This window comes from Rhinoraja longicauda, chromosome 17, assembly GCF_053455715.1.
Source record: "Rhinoraja longicauda isolate Sanriku21f chromosome 17, sRhiLon1.1, whole genome shotgun sequence".
Lineage (NCBI taxonomy): Eukaryota > Metazoa > Chordata > Chondrichthyes > Rajiformes > Arhynchobatidae > Rhinoraja > Rhinoraja longicauda.
The window spans coordinates 23,827,095-23,841,727 of NC_135969.1; the positions used below are offsets into that span (position 1 = coordinate 23,827,095).

At 42.5% G+C, this 14,633-nt stretch overlaps 1 protein-coding gene across 1 annotated transcript in view; it reads right to left on the bottom strand.

Moving 5' to 3' along the window:
• Positions 1-9,850: 9,850 nt before the first annotated feature.
• Positions 9,851-14,633, bottom strand: part of dnah1 (dynein, axonemal, heavy chain 1) — a 233,924-nt gene continuing 229,141 nt past the window's right edge. Inside the window, exons 78-79 of the mRNA XM_078414367.1 lie at positions 13,983-14,211; positions 9,851-10,033 (exon numbers count right to left, since the gene is read on the bottom strand). Of these exons, the coding sequence (XP_078270493.1) occupies positions 9,912-10,033; positions 13,983-14,211 (351 nt within the window). The 3' untranslated portion in view covers positions 9,851-9,911. The remainder of the gene's footprint in view (positions 10,034-13,982; positions 14,212-14,633) is intronic.

Here is a 14,633-nt window from a genome sequence, read left to right on the forward strand (position 1 = left end):
TCATATCTGCTTTTCAATGGCTAAGGCCATTCACAACATGGCCACTCGAGAGTTATACAACTTTGAATGTTGGCTGAAAGTACAATTCCACAAGTACAAACATGTCAGGCTGTTTCTGTAATCGCCTTTGGGAATGTTCTCTTGAAAGATATCAGTCCCTCCCAGAAGAGTTTGTTGAATCGGGTGCCTGGGTTTATGCCAATGTGATCTATCTTTCTATTTGTATTGTGTCACTTGAATGGCAGTTAGGAATTAACCACAATATTGTGGGTATGCATAATGTTTCGACTGGATTGTGGATTTTCTTCCAAGGACATTAATAAAAAGTTGAGCATTTGGACACCCATGACTGACACTTAGTGAAATTTAAATACTTTAAATTCCCTAAGTTGTTGTCATAGATTTGTATTTTTGATCTGGATCAACAGTCAATGCCTTTGTTTAAATTTACCAATATAAGCATTACTGTGGCTCTGTTGTATTGCAGCAAACTAACGTTAGTAGCATTATTTCTGAATTTGTTAAGGCATAACTAATACACATTTTACTCCCAATGACACTGTAAAAGAGCATGGTTCACTGCAAGAAGCTCTTCATGCACAAGGCTTTGCAACCAGCAAAAATAGCTTGCACAAGACCAAAACAAAGGCCTGACTGCTCAGAATGTAGACTACTAGTGAAGAGCAGCAATTTTTTTTTCCATTTCCCTTCTGCTTTATTTCACTGCTATGTTTCAGTAAGCTTTGTCAAACCATCTGAAGATTAAAAGAAATGATCTGTGACATACATGCCATGTGTCACCTGGTACACTATCAATTTGCTTGTTTCCAACAATAGACTGTGGGCACGGCCACATTTACATAAAGGGTGCATCAGAGCAACATCACTGGAAATCCCACTAGCACAAGAGAACAAGAACAATAGAGACGAGGAACTGCAGATATAAAAAAAGACAAAGTCTTGGAGTAACTTAGTGGGTCAGACACCATCTCTGGAGAACATGGATAGGTGACATTTCATGTTGGGACCTTTCGTCACACTGATTGGGGTAAGTGGGGGGAAAGAAAGCTGGAAGTGAGGTGTCTCTTCCAGCTTTCGCACCTCCTCCATCACAAGGAACAGGAACAATACTTTAGTTAAGCTCAGGCTAAAGTACGTTCTAGGTTCAGGGAATGACCAATTGTCAACTTCACCGATGAAAGAATTTTCCAGTTCACCTTTCACCAGCTTCTGGGTGACAATGAACTCAAAGGTCAACACTGAACATCAGCAAAAGACAGGAAAGTACACAAAGTGCTGGAGTAACTCAGTGGGTCAGGCCACATCTCTGGAGAATATGGTTAGGTGACATTTTAGGTTGAGACCCTTCTTCAGACCGATTGTAGGGGGGTGAGGAGAGAAGAAAGTTAGTCAAGGGGAGAGGCAGGACAGAGCATAGCAGGTCAACCTCAAACACCAAAGATTTCCGACCCGTCGCCCCCCCTCCTCCTCTTGCTGTTTGCTTCCTGCCCAACTTGAAAAAAGGCAACAGCAATAACAAAGCCTTGTGAGCCCATTCCATCATTAGATCAGTTAATTACACTTTCAACCCATTTTTCATCTCTTTTCCTCATAAGAACAAAAATCTTACAGTCCAAATACACACTTCAATTTTGCACATATTCAATGCCAACTTCCACAAAGAGAATTTCAAAAATTCAGGGGCCTGGGAAAACAGAGAATCAGTTATCCTATCATCATATCATATCATATATATACAGCCGGAAACAGGCCTTTTCGGCCCACCAAGTCCGTGCCGCCCAGCGATCCCCCGATCCCCTACACTAACACTAACCTACACCCACTAGGGACAATTTTTACATTTACCCAGCCAATTAACCTACATACCTGTACGTCTTTGGAGTGTGGGAGGAAACCGAAGATCGGAGAAAACCCACGCAGGTCACGGGGAGAACGTACAAACTCCTTACAAACTACGTACAAACTCTGGACCTCTAGCCTCTGAAAAGCTTGGATTGAGTGGATGTGGAGATGATGTTTCCACTAATGGGAGAGTTTAGGACCAGAGGTCGTAACCTCAGAATTAAAGGACCTTCTACCAGGAAGGAGATGAGGAGAAATGTCTTTCGTCAGAGGGTGGTGAATCTGTGGAACTGTTTGCCACAGAAGGCTGTGGAGGCCAAGTCAGTGGATATTTTTAAGGCAGAGATAGATTCTTGATTAGTACAGGTGTCAGAGGTAATGGGGCAAAGGCAGGAGAATGGGGTTAGGAGGGAGAGATAGATCAGCCATGATTGAATGGTGTAGACGTGATGGGCCGAATAGCCTACTACAATTCTTTATGACCCTTTCCACTCTCCTCCAAAACGGCCACTCACCCAACACCCAACCCAACAACAACAACAACCTCCTCACCTCACAACATAACGAGCGCTGCAACCCCGCTCCCACACTAATACACTCGAGCCCGCACCTCCTAATACACCCTTGTCCCACCTTTCTACTCACCCAGTAGACCTACCCCCAGTTCAGTCACCTTCTCCCCATTCCTCCTCCTGTGATTTATTCCCCTACCCACCTCCAGCCCCCACCAAGCCTTGCTGCCTTCCCAGTGATTCGCGCCCCCCTCTACCTTCCCAAGCCTCCGCCCCCCACCCACGCTTCCCCTCCATAACGCCACTCCCCCTCTTCACTTCTCAACGTCTCCACTCACTCCTTCGCCTCAAACACCAATTCCTCCTCCAACGCCGTCCGTTCTCTTCCTACCCAACAGATCCGTTCCCCACCCAATACCCCAGGCTCCACCTCCCTCACTACCCCAGACTCCACCTCAGTTCTCCCTCCTATCTCTGCCCGCTCTCCCCGCCAGGCTGGTGCCTGCTTGCCGTGGTCCGGCAGGGCCAGCCACCGGCCGCGGCCACGTGTTGTTCGGGCTTGTGTTTACCAGTTGCCCGCGCTCGCCAGGCCTCGCCGCTTCCTCCACGGCCGCGGCGGCGGCCAACGTGCCACCCGACCATCGCTCCACCAGGCCTTGCCGCGTCGCTGTGCCCCATGTCCGAGGCCCTGCCGTTACCGGTCTCCATGCAGCTGTCATTTACCTCACTATCCGCCGGCGAAGCGTGCGGTCTCGGCCTCAGCCCCGCGATCCGCACTCACACAGCGAGTAATGGCGGTGGCATGCGCCGTGGCGGAAGGTCGTTCTACACCCTGAGCATTCTGGGAGTTGTAGTTAAACACAACATGCTGGAGCAACTCAGCGGGACAGGCAACATCTCGGGAGGGAGAGAAGGAATGGGAGACCCTGCTTCATACCAGAGATACTAGAGGAGCAAGATAGACCACTCCGTCGAAATCGCGTATACTGAAGTGTAGTGCGCAACGAAGCGGAACGTCCGCCATTTTAGTAGGCAAAGCCCGCCATTCGCTATGCCTCTCGCAGTGTAATCAGTGTTGTGGAGGAACAGTGTGTGTGATGATACCATTAAAATGCAGAAAATATATCATCTATCAACTCGCATTTTGTTGTTATTTTTATTTTTAAATGTTTTTCCCCTGCTTAATTTCTCTGATTTTATTCTTTCTTACTGTTTCTGCCCATTTCCCTCCCATCCTTCCTCCCCAGCCCCCTCTTTTGAGCAGTTTCCCTTGTAGTGTTCAAACACACACTCTGCACATATATATATATATGAATGTGTGCGTGTTTGTGTGTGAGAGGCAAGATTGAGATTAATAGATCTCAAAGTTTCTTCTCATGGGTCAGAAGCAACTTTGATTTAAAGGAAGGCTCTATTTCTCTCTTTATCTTATTTTTCACATGATTTACATAAACCATAAAGGTGATTTGACTATGGTTTATGTCTAATGTATATGCATATATATATATATATATATATATACACACACATAAATAAATATCCCTAGTTTGTTTCTTGTGATTTCCTCTAATTATTTGTTTAGCAACATTTTTCTATTAATCTCTCTCTCAATCTTTATCTATATCTATCTCCCTCTCTCTATATCTCCCTCTCTCTATATCTCTCTCTCTATATCTCTCTCTCTATATCTCTCTCTCTATATCTCTCTCTATATCTCTCTCTCTATATCTCTCTCTCTATATCTCTCTCTCTCTCTATATATATATCTCTATATATATAATCAGTCATGTACACACTTCTCAGCACATGGTTCCCCCTATCATGATCACTGTTCTCTCACATACATTTCATTGGGGCCTACCCATACACATTCGCAATCAGTGACATCAGACTTATTTCCATAAGTCCTAATATTGTGAATAAAATAACTATGAACACATGTCAAGATATTTCTTCATTCTTTTTATTCAATATTAGTGTAATAAAATGTAATGCATATATTCCTACACTGATACAGAGGTGCTAGCTTTAGACATGTATAATGTACATAACGACCATAGTTTAGTTTTGAATTTAACATAGAATAGAATAGAATACAATAGAATAGAATAGAATAGCCTTTATTGTCATCCACAAACATGTTTTTGGACGAAATTTCGTTACCCACAATCAACAACAAGAAGCAATAAAAATAAAGCAATAAAACACACAGTCACAAAACCAACATAAAACAAAAACATCCATCACAGTGAAGGGCCTGTCCCACTTAGGCGATTTTTTAGGCGACTGTCAAAGTCGTAGCAGATCGCCAAAATTTTCTTTTACCCGACGACAATGCCGGGTCAGGTCGAGATTACACCGTCTTCGGAAACATCACGAAATTCCCACGCTGTCAATGCTTCTCCGGCGTCCTAATTTTCGCTGAAATCACTGACAAGTCGGTAAGTTCTTGAGAGTTTTGAAATATAACATCTTGCCCGGGTTACTTGAAAACCAAGCTTCACGGTAACAAGGCATAAACTGGATTGACTTCCAGTTTACTAATAGCAGTATTAAGAAATTTAATTTTAAAAAGTGGTTAAATGGATTTTTGTGATGAGTGTGGGCATTCTTTGAAAATGTACGGGAGATGCATATCTGGTTTCTGGGTTGCATATCTGGGTTGGCCACTTTAAATGTAATCGCTGAGGGCTATAAACATCGCAAAAATTCCCACGCTTAACTGACCATCAAACTGTCGCCTCCAAACCACCTGTCAAATGTCCTGACGGTAAATAAATTGGTTAAACTCAAGTATTTTATGATATCTTCAAATGACTTTACTTAATTTAATATTACGTGCTTCTAAATGCATCTAAGACAACCTAGCAAACCTGGGGACAGCATGCGACAGCGCCCGCAATAAGCAACGATACCTGGCGTCAAGCCAGCTGTCGCTGAGAAATTTCACTCCGGTTGATTTCTCAGCGACGCGCTGAGATCCACTACGATTTTTGGAAGACTCCTCACGATCATGCCCGTGATACCCCGGCGAACTGTTGGCGACAGCCTAGTCTCCAGCAGTCGCTTTAAAACCGCCTAAGTGGGACAGGCCCTTGAGTCTCCTCCAGTCACCCCCTCACTGTGATGGAAGGCCAGAATGTCTTTCTCTTCCCTGCTGTCTTCTCCCGCGGTCAGGCTGTTGAAATTGCCTTGTCGGGGCGGTCAGGGCTCCCGACATTGAAGCCCCCGCCGGGCGGAGAAAATCCCACGGCCTATTCCAGGCCACGCCGGACGGTGAAGGTCCGCAGCGGGCCGACCCAAGCCCCGCGATTCGGGGCGGGCGAAGACGCTGCCGCTGCCGGAACTCCCAAGGTCGGCCCCCACCCAGGGACCTGCGAGCTTCCAACGTCCACGCGGCCCAAGCCTCCGAAGGCGAGTCACAGCCACACTCACAGCACCATCATAGCCTCCGAAGACAGCCAGCTCCGCAGATGTAAGTACAGTCCGGTCCCCGGGCTCTGAGAACCAGAGCCTCGGGTGGTTCCAGCTGGGGGCCGCAAGCTCCAGGTGCATGGCCGATTGTAGGCGCAGTGGGAACGGAGAAACGACCCAGAAAAAAGGTCATGTCTCCGTTCGGAAGAGACTCCGTACGGAATTTTTAATAGTTCCCCCCCCCCCCCCACACCAATAGCACACAACCACAAAAAAACACTACATCACATCCAAACACTACAATTAAGACAAAAAAACCCACAAAAGACAAACGGACTGCAGGCGAGCCGCGGCTGCTGCGCAATGCCGCCACTTCCTGTTGGTGTGGTCACTATACTGATGGGGATCAGTGCAATATAGTGCTAACCCTCACTTTTGTGAAAAATGAGTTACATGCATTAACACGATCCTTACCCACTACCCTACAACGTGTAAACATTTCATATTTAAATTCAATCGATAAGTTGGTGAAATAACATAGGCACCTTCTTGTTTTTTTGTTGTGATTTATGGATTTTTCAAATGTGAATATCTCATGATGACACATTTGTGGGGAAGCAGTATATTGCACCAACCCCCTTCAATTTTACATAATTAAAAAATGAAGTTCATAAACAAGGATAACACTTATTATTTCTGTCATTCATGGTAAGATTTACATCATTTTGTGTGCAAGATATACAGGGTTGCACTGTTTTGCATATCAGTTAACCAATGAAAAGATCAGGTCCTGATTTATACCAGATCTTCACCTTCCCCCCCTTGTCTGAAGGGTCCCAACCTGAAACATCACCCATCCTTTTTCTCCAGAGATGCTGCCTGACCCAGTGATTTACTCCAACACTGTGTCTATTTGAATTGGATTCATGCTTCTGTACCACATCAGGCAGCTTTGGTTATTTTAGCGGATGTCAAGCGTTTTTAACTAATCAATTCACCAATTCAAATTTTCTTGGCTCTAAGTATAATGTTGAATGTCTTTTCAATTATATTGTGGATACAGTAGAGTTCTATTGTTTGCAAATTGTTTGCAAATGCCTAATCTAATGTTTGCAAATGCATAATCTCTGCGTCATGACTTTTTAATATAAAACAAAAAGAGATACAGCTCGTGGAGGTGAAATTAAAATTAACAGAGAAAGCAAAGAACAGTTCATAAAATATGATCAATTGGCCTGATACAGACAGAGTGGATCTCGAGTGCAAATATTCAGTCAGTAACATCCAATTTTTGAAGGTCACAAAGCAGCAAGAAATTCTCTTTAAGAAATAGTTATAAATGTCATCTATTAACTTATCCAAGAAGTTGAACAAAAATAATTGTTTGCAAAAATTTTATATACGAATAAATTGCAGAGAATTGTGAACACTGCCCAGTCCAGCACACAGAATGTGCATACTAAAATGGTGCTGTAATTTACCCATGACCTACGACTGTTTTTAGAATCGAGTGGTCTATCTTGTTCCTCTAGTATCTTTGCTACAGACTGATGTCAGGGGAGGGGGCAGGACAAAGATAGGATGTAGTCGGAGACAGGAAGACTAGTGGGAGAACTGGGAAGGGGGAGGGGATAGACAGGGGAAGCAGGGACTACCTGAAGTTAGAGAAGTCAATGTTCATACCGCTGGGGTGTAAACTGCCCAAGCGAAATATGAGGTGCTGTTCCTCCAATTTGCACTGGGCCTCACTCTGACAATGGAGGAGGCCCAGGACAGAAAGGTCAGATTGGGAATGAGAGGGGGAGTTGAAGTGCTGAGCCACCTGGGGATCAGGTTGGTTGAGTCGGACTGAGCGAAGGTGTTCAGCGAAACAATCGCCGAGCCTGCGCTTGATCTCGTCGATGTAGAGAAGTTGACATCTGGATACAATAGATGAGGTTGTAGGAGGTGCAGGTGAACCTCTGCCTCCCCTGGAAAGACTACTTGGGTCCTTGGATGGAGTCGAGGAGGTAGGTAAAGGGACAGGTGTTGCATCTCCTGCGGTTGCAGGGGGAAGTACTTGGGGAGGGGTGGTTTAGGTGGGAAGGGACGAGTGGACCAGGGAGTTTCGGAGGGAACGGTCTCTGCGGAAAGCAGAAATGGGAGGAGATGGGAAGATGTGGCCAGTAGTGGGATCCCGTTGGAGGTGGCGGAAATGTTGGAGGATAATTTGTTGTATGCGACGGCTGATGGGGTGGAAGGTGAGGACAAGGGGGACTCTATCCTTGTTACGAATGGAGGGAGATGGAGCAAGAGCGGAGCTGCGGGATATTGAGGAAACCCCGTGCTGCAGACCAATAGACAATAGATAATAGACAATAGGTGCTGGAGTAGGCCATTCAACCCTTCGAGCCAGCACCGCCATTCAATGTGATCATGGCCGATCATTCACAATCATTACCCCGTTCCTGCCTTCTCCCCATATCCCTTGACTCCGCTGTCGTTAAGAGCTCTATCTAGCTCTCTCTTGAAAGCATCCAGAGAATTGGCCTCCACTGCCTTCTGAGGCAGAGAATTCCACAGATGTACAACTCTGACTGAAAAAGCTTTTCCTCATCTCCGTTCTAAATGGCCTGCCCCTTATACTTAAACCGTGGCTCCTGGATTTGGACTCCCCCAACATTGGGAACATGTTTCCTGCCTCTCACGTGTCCAGTCCCTTCATAATCTTATATGTTTCAATAAGATCCCCTCTCATCCTTCCAAATTCCAAATTAATAAACTCACCGGTCTGTAGTTCCCAGGCTTTTTCTTGCAGCCCTTCTTAGAGGCAAACATTAGGCACCCTCCAGTCACCCGGCACCTCACCTGTGTCTAACAATGATTCATATATTTTAGCCAGGACTCCTGCAATTTCTTCTCTGGCTTCCTACAATATCCTTGAATATAGCTGATCAGGCCTGGGAGATTTATCTATCTTCATATGCTCTAGGATGTCCGGCACCTCCTTAACTGTAATGTGAACTGTCCTTAAGACATCGCCATTAACTGTCCCAAATTCCCCAGCCATATTTTTTCTATGGTAAAAACAGAGAAATACTAACAGAGAGAAGACTTGCCCATCACCTGCGGCTCCACACATTGATGGAGTTTCTGAAGGACCCTATTCTCTCCCTAGTTATCCTCTTTTCCTTAATGTACTTCTAAAATCTCTTTGGATTCTCCTTAATTTTATCTGCCAGAGTTTTCCCCTGCCTCCTTTTTACCTTTCAAATTTACTTCTTAAGCATGATCAATAGTCCCTTAAATAACCCTAAAAAATGGTTATATCATTGTAAAAGTGCATAGTGTAATTAAATTGCAGAGTATGATTTCACTGTGAATGAATACTCTGTAGGCATGTATGTAAGACAATCAATAACGGCATGAAAACATCTAATAAGATGCAGGTCGGCTCAGTAATGCATTAAAATGTGGTTTTAGGCAAGCAAGAAAATATCTGACAAAATTATTTTTTAAAAGCAGCCAATCATAGTCCAAGCATGGGTGGCACAGTGGTATGGCTGGTAGAGGTAGTGCCTCGCAACTCCAGAGACCCAGGTTCGATCCTGACCTTAGGTGGTCTCTGTATGGAGTCTGTACATTCTTCTTGTGAATATATGGGTTTCCTCCCACATCCCAAAGACATGCAGGTTTGTTGGTTAATTGGCCACTGTAGATAGCCACTGATGTGTAAGGAGTGGATGTGAAACTGGGATAACATAGAATTAGTGTGAATTGATGTAGAACCGTCTTATTTCATGCAGTATCTCTAAACTAAACTAAAGTAGTGTAAATTGAACAATTGTTCATGGTGATGTACAGGAAATGTCTATTTGCTTTCATTACTCAGTGCCAAAAAGGCACACTCAGCAAAATGATGATGCTTCAATGTGATTTCTGTCAGTGGCCATTTTTATTAAAGGGGACATTTCAGACTCTATTTTAAAACAACTACAATAATCAAAAATGAAAAATACACAATAAACAATAGAAGAATTTTAATTCATAACTAATCGAATACAAATGTCAAAAAATCAGGTTTAATTAAAAATTCTATATCTGTCTTCAATAAAAGATAACAAAATTAATTTCTAACGTTATTTAATAATCCAGTGCACAGATTAGTGCTACCCCTCGTTTAATCCAGTGTTGGTGTGGTTTGGTGGTTGGTAATTCCACAGCTATGACGTAATTGGTGGAATGGCCAGTTGTTGACAGCGTTCCTAAAAAGAGACATTTTGACAAATTGAAGTGTACAGATTACACATCTAGAATATTCAGTGTCCAAAATAGATGGAAAAAACAATATTTTCAATTAACATAATGTCTTAAAATTTATTCAAGCATGTAACTTCTAGTATGTTATGCTTGTTCCAAAGTAAATTTCTGTGTCAAACTTCAGTACAAATATGGAGTACGTGAATTTCAATAGAGAAAGTGAAGAAGCATGGAGGGGAGGGGTATTTCTGAGTCAAGATGATGTGCAACTCGGAGGGAAACCAGCAGTTGGTGATGTTATCATCATCTAAGCCCTTGTCCTTGCTGTGGAGTTGTGGGTTTGGGAGTTGCTGAATTAACCAAGGTGTGTAACTGGAGCGCAATTTGTACTGTTATGCATCAGTGGTGTTGAAAACAGATGTTTGAGATAGTATTAACCTTCTTAAAAGTTGTCAAAGCTGTACTCATCCAATAAAGTGGACAGGAGTCCAGTACCCTACTATTTTATGCCTTGTAGATAGTGGAAAGGCTTTGGGGTGTCAGGAGGTGAGTCAGTCACAACAGGATTCCCACCTCTCTCAGAGCCACCCTGTGTGCGTCGTTGGTACAGTTGAGCTTCCGGACACTAGTGACTCCAGGATGTTGATTGTGGGAAACCTGATGATGGTAAAATATCAGGTATAATATCAAGTTGCCTACCTGAGCTAGTCCCATTTGCTTGTGTTGGGCCCATATCCTTATAAACCTTTCCTATTCATGTACCTGTCTAAATGGTACATATGAAGCACTGCGACCAGATTTTTGTCTGTTATCTTGAGCCATACAGATTCTGTTCATTTTTGGGGGTCAATAATTCTTCTCCACTTTCATTGTATTCATCTTTTATTATCAGAAATATCTCCATGTCACCCCTTTATTTTCCTTTTCCATTTTGCCTATCCTCTTAAAACATCGTATCTAGTCTTGGTCACCACACAACTAAGTCTCTGTAAAAGCTAGCAAGTCAAACCCATTTTTCTCTGTAGACACAAGAAATTGCAGATGCTAGAATCTTGAACAAAAAAAACAAAGTGCTGGGGGAACTCAGTGGGCCATTTTCTCTGGAGAAAATGGATAGGCGACATTTCGGTTGGAACCCTTCTTCATGATTGTAGAAAGCTGAAAAAGGGAGGTGGAGGCTTGACCATGCCCCCACTTTTCCCAATGCCATTATTTTTTCTATTTAGTTATGAATATATAAACCATTTGCCATATATAAACCATTTATTTTCCTTCTATCATTGTGGTTTTCCATGAATTGATTTTGTTTACTGATGCAATACTAATCACAAAGCTTCTTGCCTCATTACAATCATTATAGTTATAAAAATATAAAGCATAGGACCAGGCCTTTTGATCCACTGCATCTATGCTAACTTCCATGTCTATCTAGCCTGCATTAATTGCATATTCTTCTTTGCTTTATTATTAAAGTACTGTCCAGATATTTCTCAAATGATGTTAAGAGTCAAGAGATTCGAGAATGGTTAATTGTCATATGTACCTAAATGGAACAATGAAATTCTTACTTGAATCAGCATAACAGGTCTGTAAACACATTAACTCATAGATCACATTATAAACAACATTATAAACAACCAAAAAGAGAAGTTCAATAAATAAAAATAATGATGTTAATGCAAAACAAAAACAAAAGCCCAAAGTCCCTAGTGTAAATAAGACAGTTCAAAGTTTAGTTGGTGTTTGTAATGTTCAAAAACCTGATAGTTATTGGGAAGAGGTTAGTCCTGAACCTGGAAGTCACAGTTTTCAGACTGCAGTAGGACCTTCTTCCTGATGGCAGGAGTGAAATGAGAGTGTGACCAGGATGGTATGGGTCCTTGATGATGTTGCCTGTCTTTTTGAGGCAGTTCAGTTCATTACTCAAATGCATAACTTGCTCTATGGCATTGAATTTACTCATTAAACATGTTACCTTTCCCTTACCTTCCTCCATTTAAAAAAAAAAGAAGTATTGTCTACAGCCCTAATTATTCAATTTGTCAGGACACTGATCTAAGTGGAGCCCATCTCTTCTTGTATGTGCAAGTATCCCAAGATTTTTTTTCCAACACTATTCTTTGAGGAATGCATTTGACCGTTTCAATACCACAACCCAGCATTTTCCACATTCTACCATTAACATCATTCTAAAATACCATCCCTGGTTCAAATTATAATGTGAACAGGTTCAAAATATAACGTGAAAGGGCATATCCCAGGTGCAGTTATAAGTGTTCATAAAAATTCTGTGCTAAAGTTGCAAACCACAACTCATGCTTCTCAGCAGCAAATGCAATATATCGCATTTGGAATAAGTGATTCCCACAGCTGAAAGGTCAAATTAAAACTCAATACTCAAGTCACATCTACTCACAAATGGTAATGAGCAATTAACCAGCTAAAGACAGACAGACAGACACTCTCTCTCTCTCTCTCTCTCTCTCTCTCTCTCTCTCTCTCTCTCTCTCTCTCTCTCTCTCTCTCTCTCTCTCTCTCTCTCTCTCTCTCTCTCTCTCTCTCTCTCTCTCTCTCTCTCTCTCTCTCTCTCTCTCTCTCTCTCTCTCTCTCTCTCTCTCTCTCTCTCATATTTGTTGACGATCTCACACTGTTCAATTCCATTTACAACTTTACATCTCCTCAGATAATAAAGCAGCCCATACCTAGATGATATTCAGGAACAGATTCATATTATAATGTGTCTCATGCCTCCTTAAAGCCTATGTGTGATCTATAAGGCATACATCATCTCAATGCTGTATTGTCTACTTCTAGCTCCAACTATATTAAAGGTTATCGCATGCAGGAAAAAGCATACATAACTACTGTCCTATTCACCACTCTAAATATTCTTTTCCGAATCACTCAGTGCACTGTGACTGCATTGTATAGCAAATTGAAAATGCAGCTCACCAAAGCTTTTTAAAAGGCACCTTCAAACCTAAAGAAAAGGCAGGAAATACTTAACAGGTCAGACATTCATCTGGAGAAAGGGAATTAAAAATTCAGATCACAGACTTTCATGAGCTCTGATGAATGATATTGTCCTAAAAGATCCCGTTTCTCCCTCTCTCTCTCTCTCTCTTTCTCTCTCCCCCTACAGATGCTGCTTGACCTACTGAGCATCTTCAGCATTTTCTATTTTTATTTCATATTTCCAGCATTTGAATTATTTAATTTTTGGATTTGCCAAATCCGAACCATTTGCCAGCTCTGGGTATGCCTCTACTCGTAAGTATACCATTGGGACATACTGTGTCATAGTTTTGAACTACAGCCACTCCCTGACTTATGTAAGGGTTATGTCCCATGGACCCTCGTGTAACTTGGATGTTACGTAAGTCGGAAACGGAAGTGCTACTGCGCATGTGTGATTTTTATTATTTGACCGGAGAGCAAGTGGGAGTTCGGACTCAGAGACCACGGGGAGCTATGACGTGGAGACCACGGGGAGATGTTACGTGGAGATCATGTGGGAGATCTGACGCAGAGACTACGTGCGAGCTCTGACACGGAGATCACGTGAGCGGTCTGAAGCAGAGACCATGTGGGACTCCGAAGTGGAGACCACGTGATCGTAAAGGTGCTCAAAGATTTGCTTACGTAAGTGCGAGTTTACATAAATCACCTATTATGTAGTTCGAGGAGTGCCTTTATATAGCTGTCCCTTCATAGTGACTGGGTCTAAATCTTAGAGCTTCCTCCCTGTATGAGTATCTTCACCACAAGCCATGCCAGCAATTGAAGATGACAACACTTCGCCAACTTTTACAATTAGAAACAGACAATAAATGTCTTGAAAATAATCGCATATCTTGCAAAATGAATAAATACCCCACTAATTCCACTTTTACCCTTGTGCTCAGACAATGGTGTTCTATTGACTCTTCTAGATTGCCATCAGATTTCTCTTACCTGCACGTTGGAGTGTCTTATATATTGGACAATAATAAATTTCCTTTGGTGGTTTTCGATTTGCAGTTGGGATTAACCAGATCACGGCCATATCTGTGTAAAGTTCTTTGGGTCGAGATTCACTTAGCCGGGCCAAAGCACCGTCCCAGCAGGCTCCCTCCAAGAAGAGCCCATAGATGTAGCATCCAAATCTGGGACGGATTAGCTCATGGTGGTCATTTTCAATGATCTGTGTTCGGACAGTATAAATTAGATGAGTATGTCCTCAAAAATAAAACATAAAACAGGCACATTTTTTTCTTTTCATACAGAATATATAAAACTTGGTTCATACAGTATATTCAGAAATTATTCAGACCCTTTCACTTTTTCCACATTCTGCTACGTTACAGCCTTATTTTAAAATGGATTAAATTCTTTTTGTTTTATCATCGATCTACACACAATACCCCATAATAAAAAAGCGAAAACAGGTGTTTGGAAATTTTTGCAAAGTAATTAAAAGGAAATAACTGAAATATCACATTTACATAAGTATTCAGACCCTTTGCTATGACACTAAAAATTGAGCTGATGTTCATCCTGTTTCCATTGATTATCGTTGAGATGTTTTCTACAACTTGATTGGAGTCCACCAGTGGTAAATTAAAT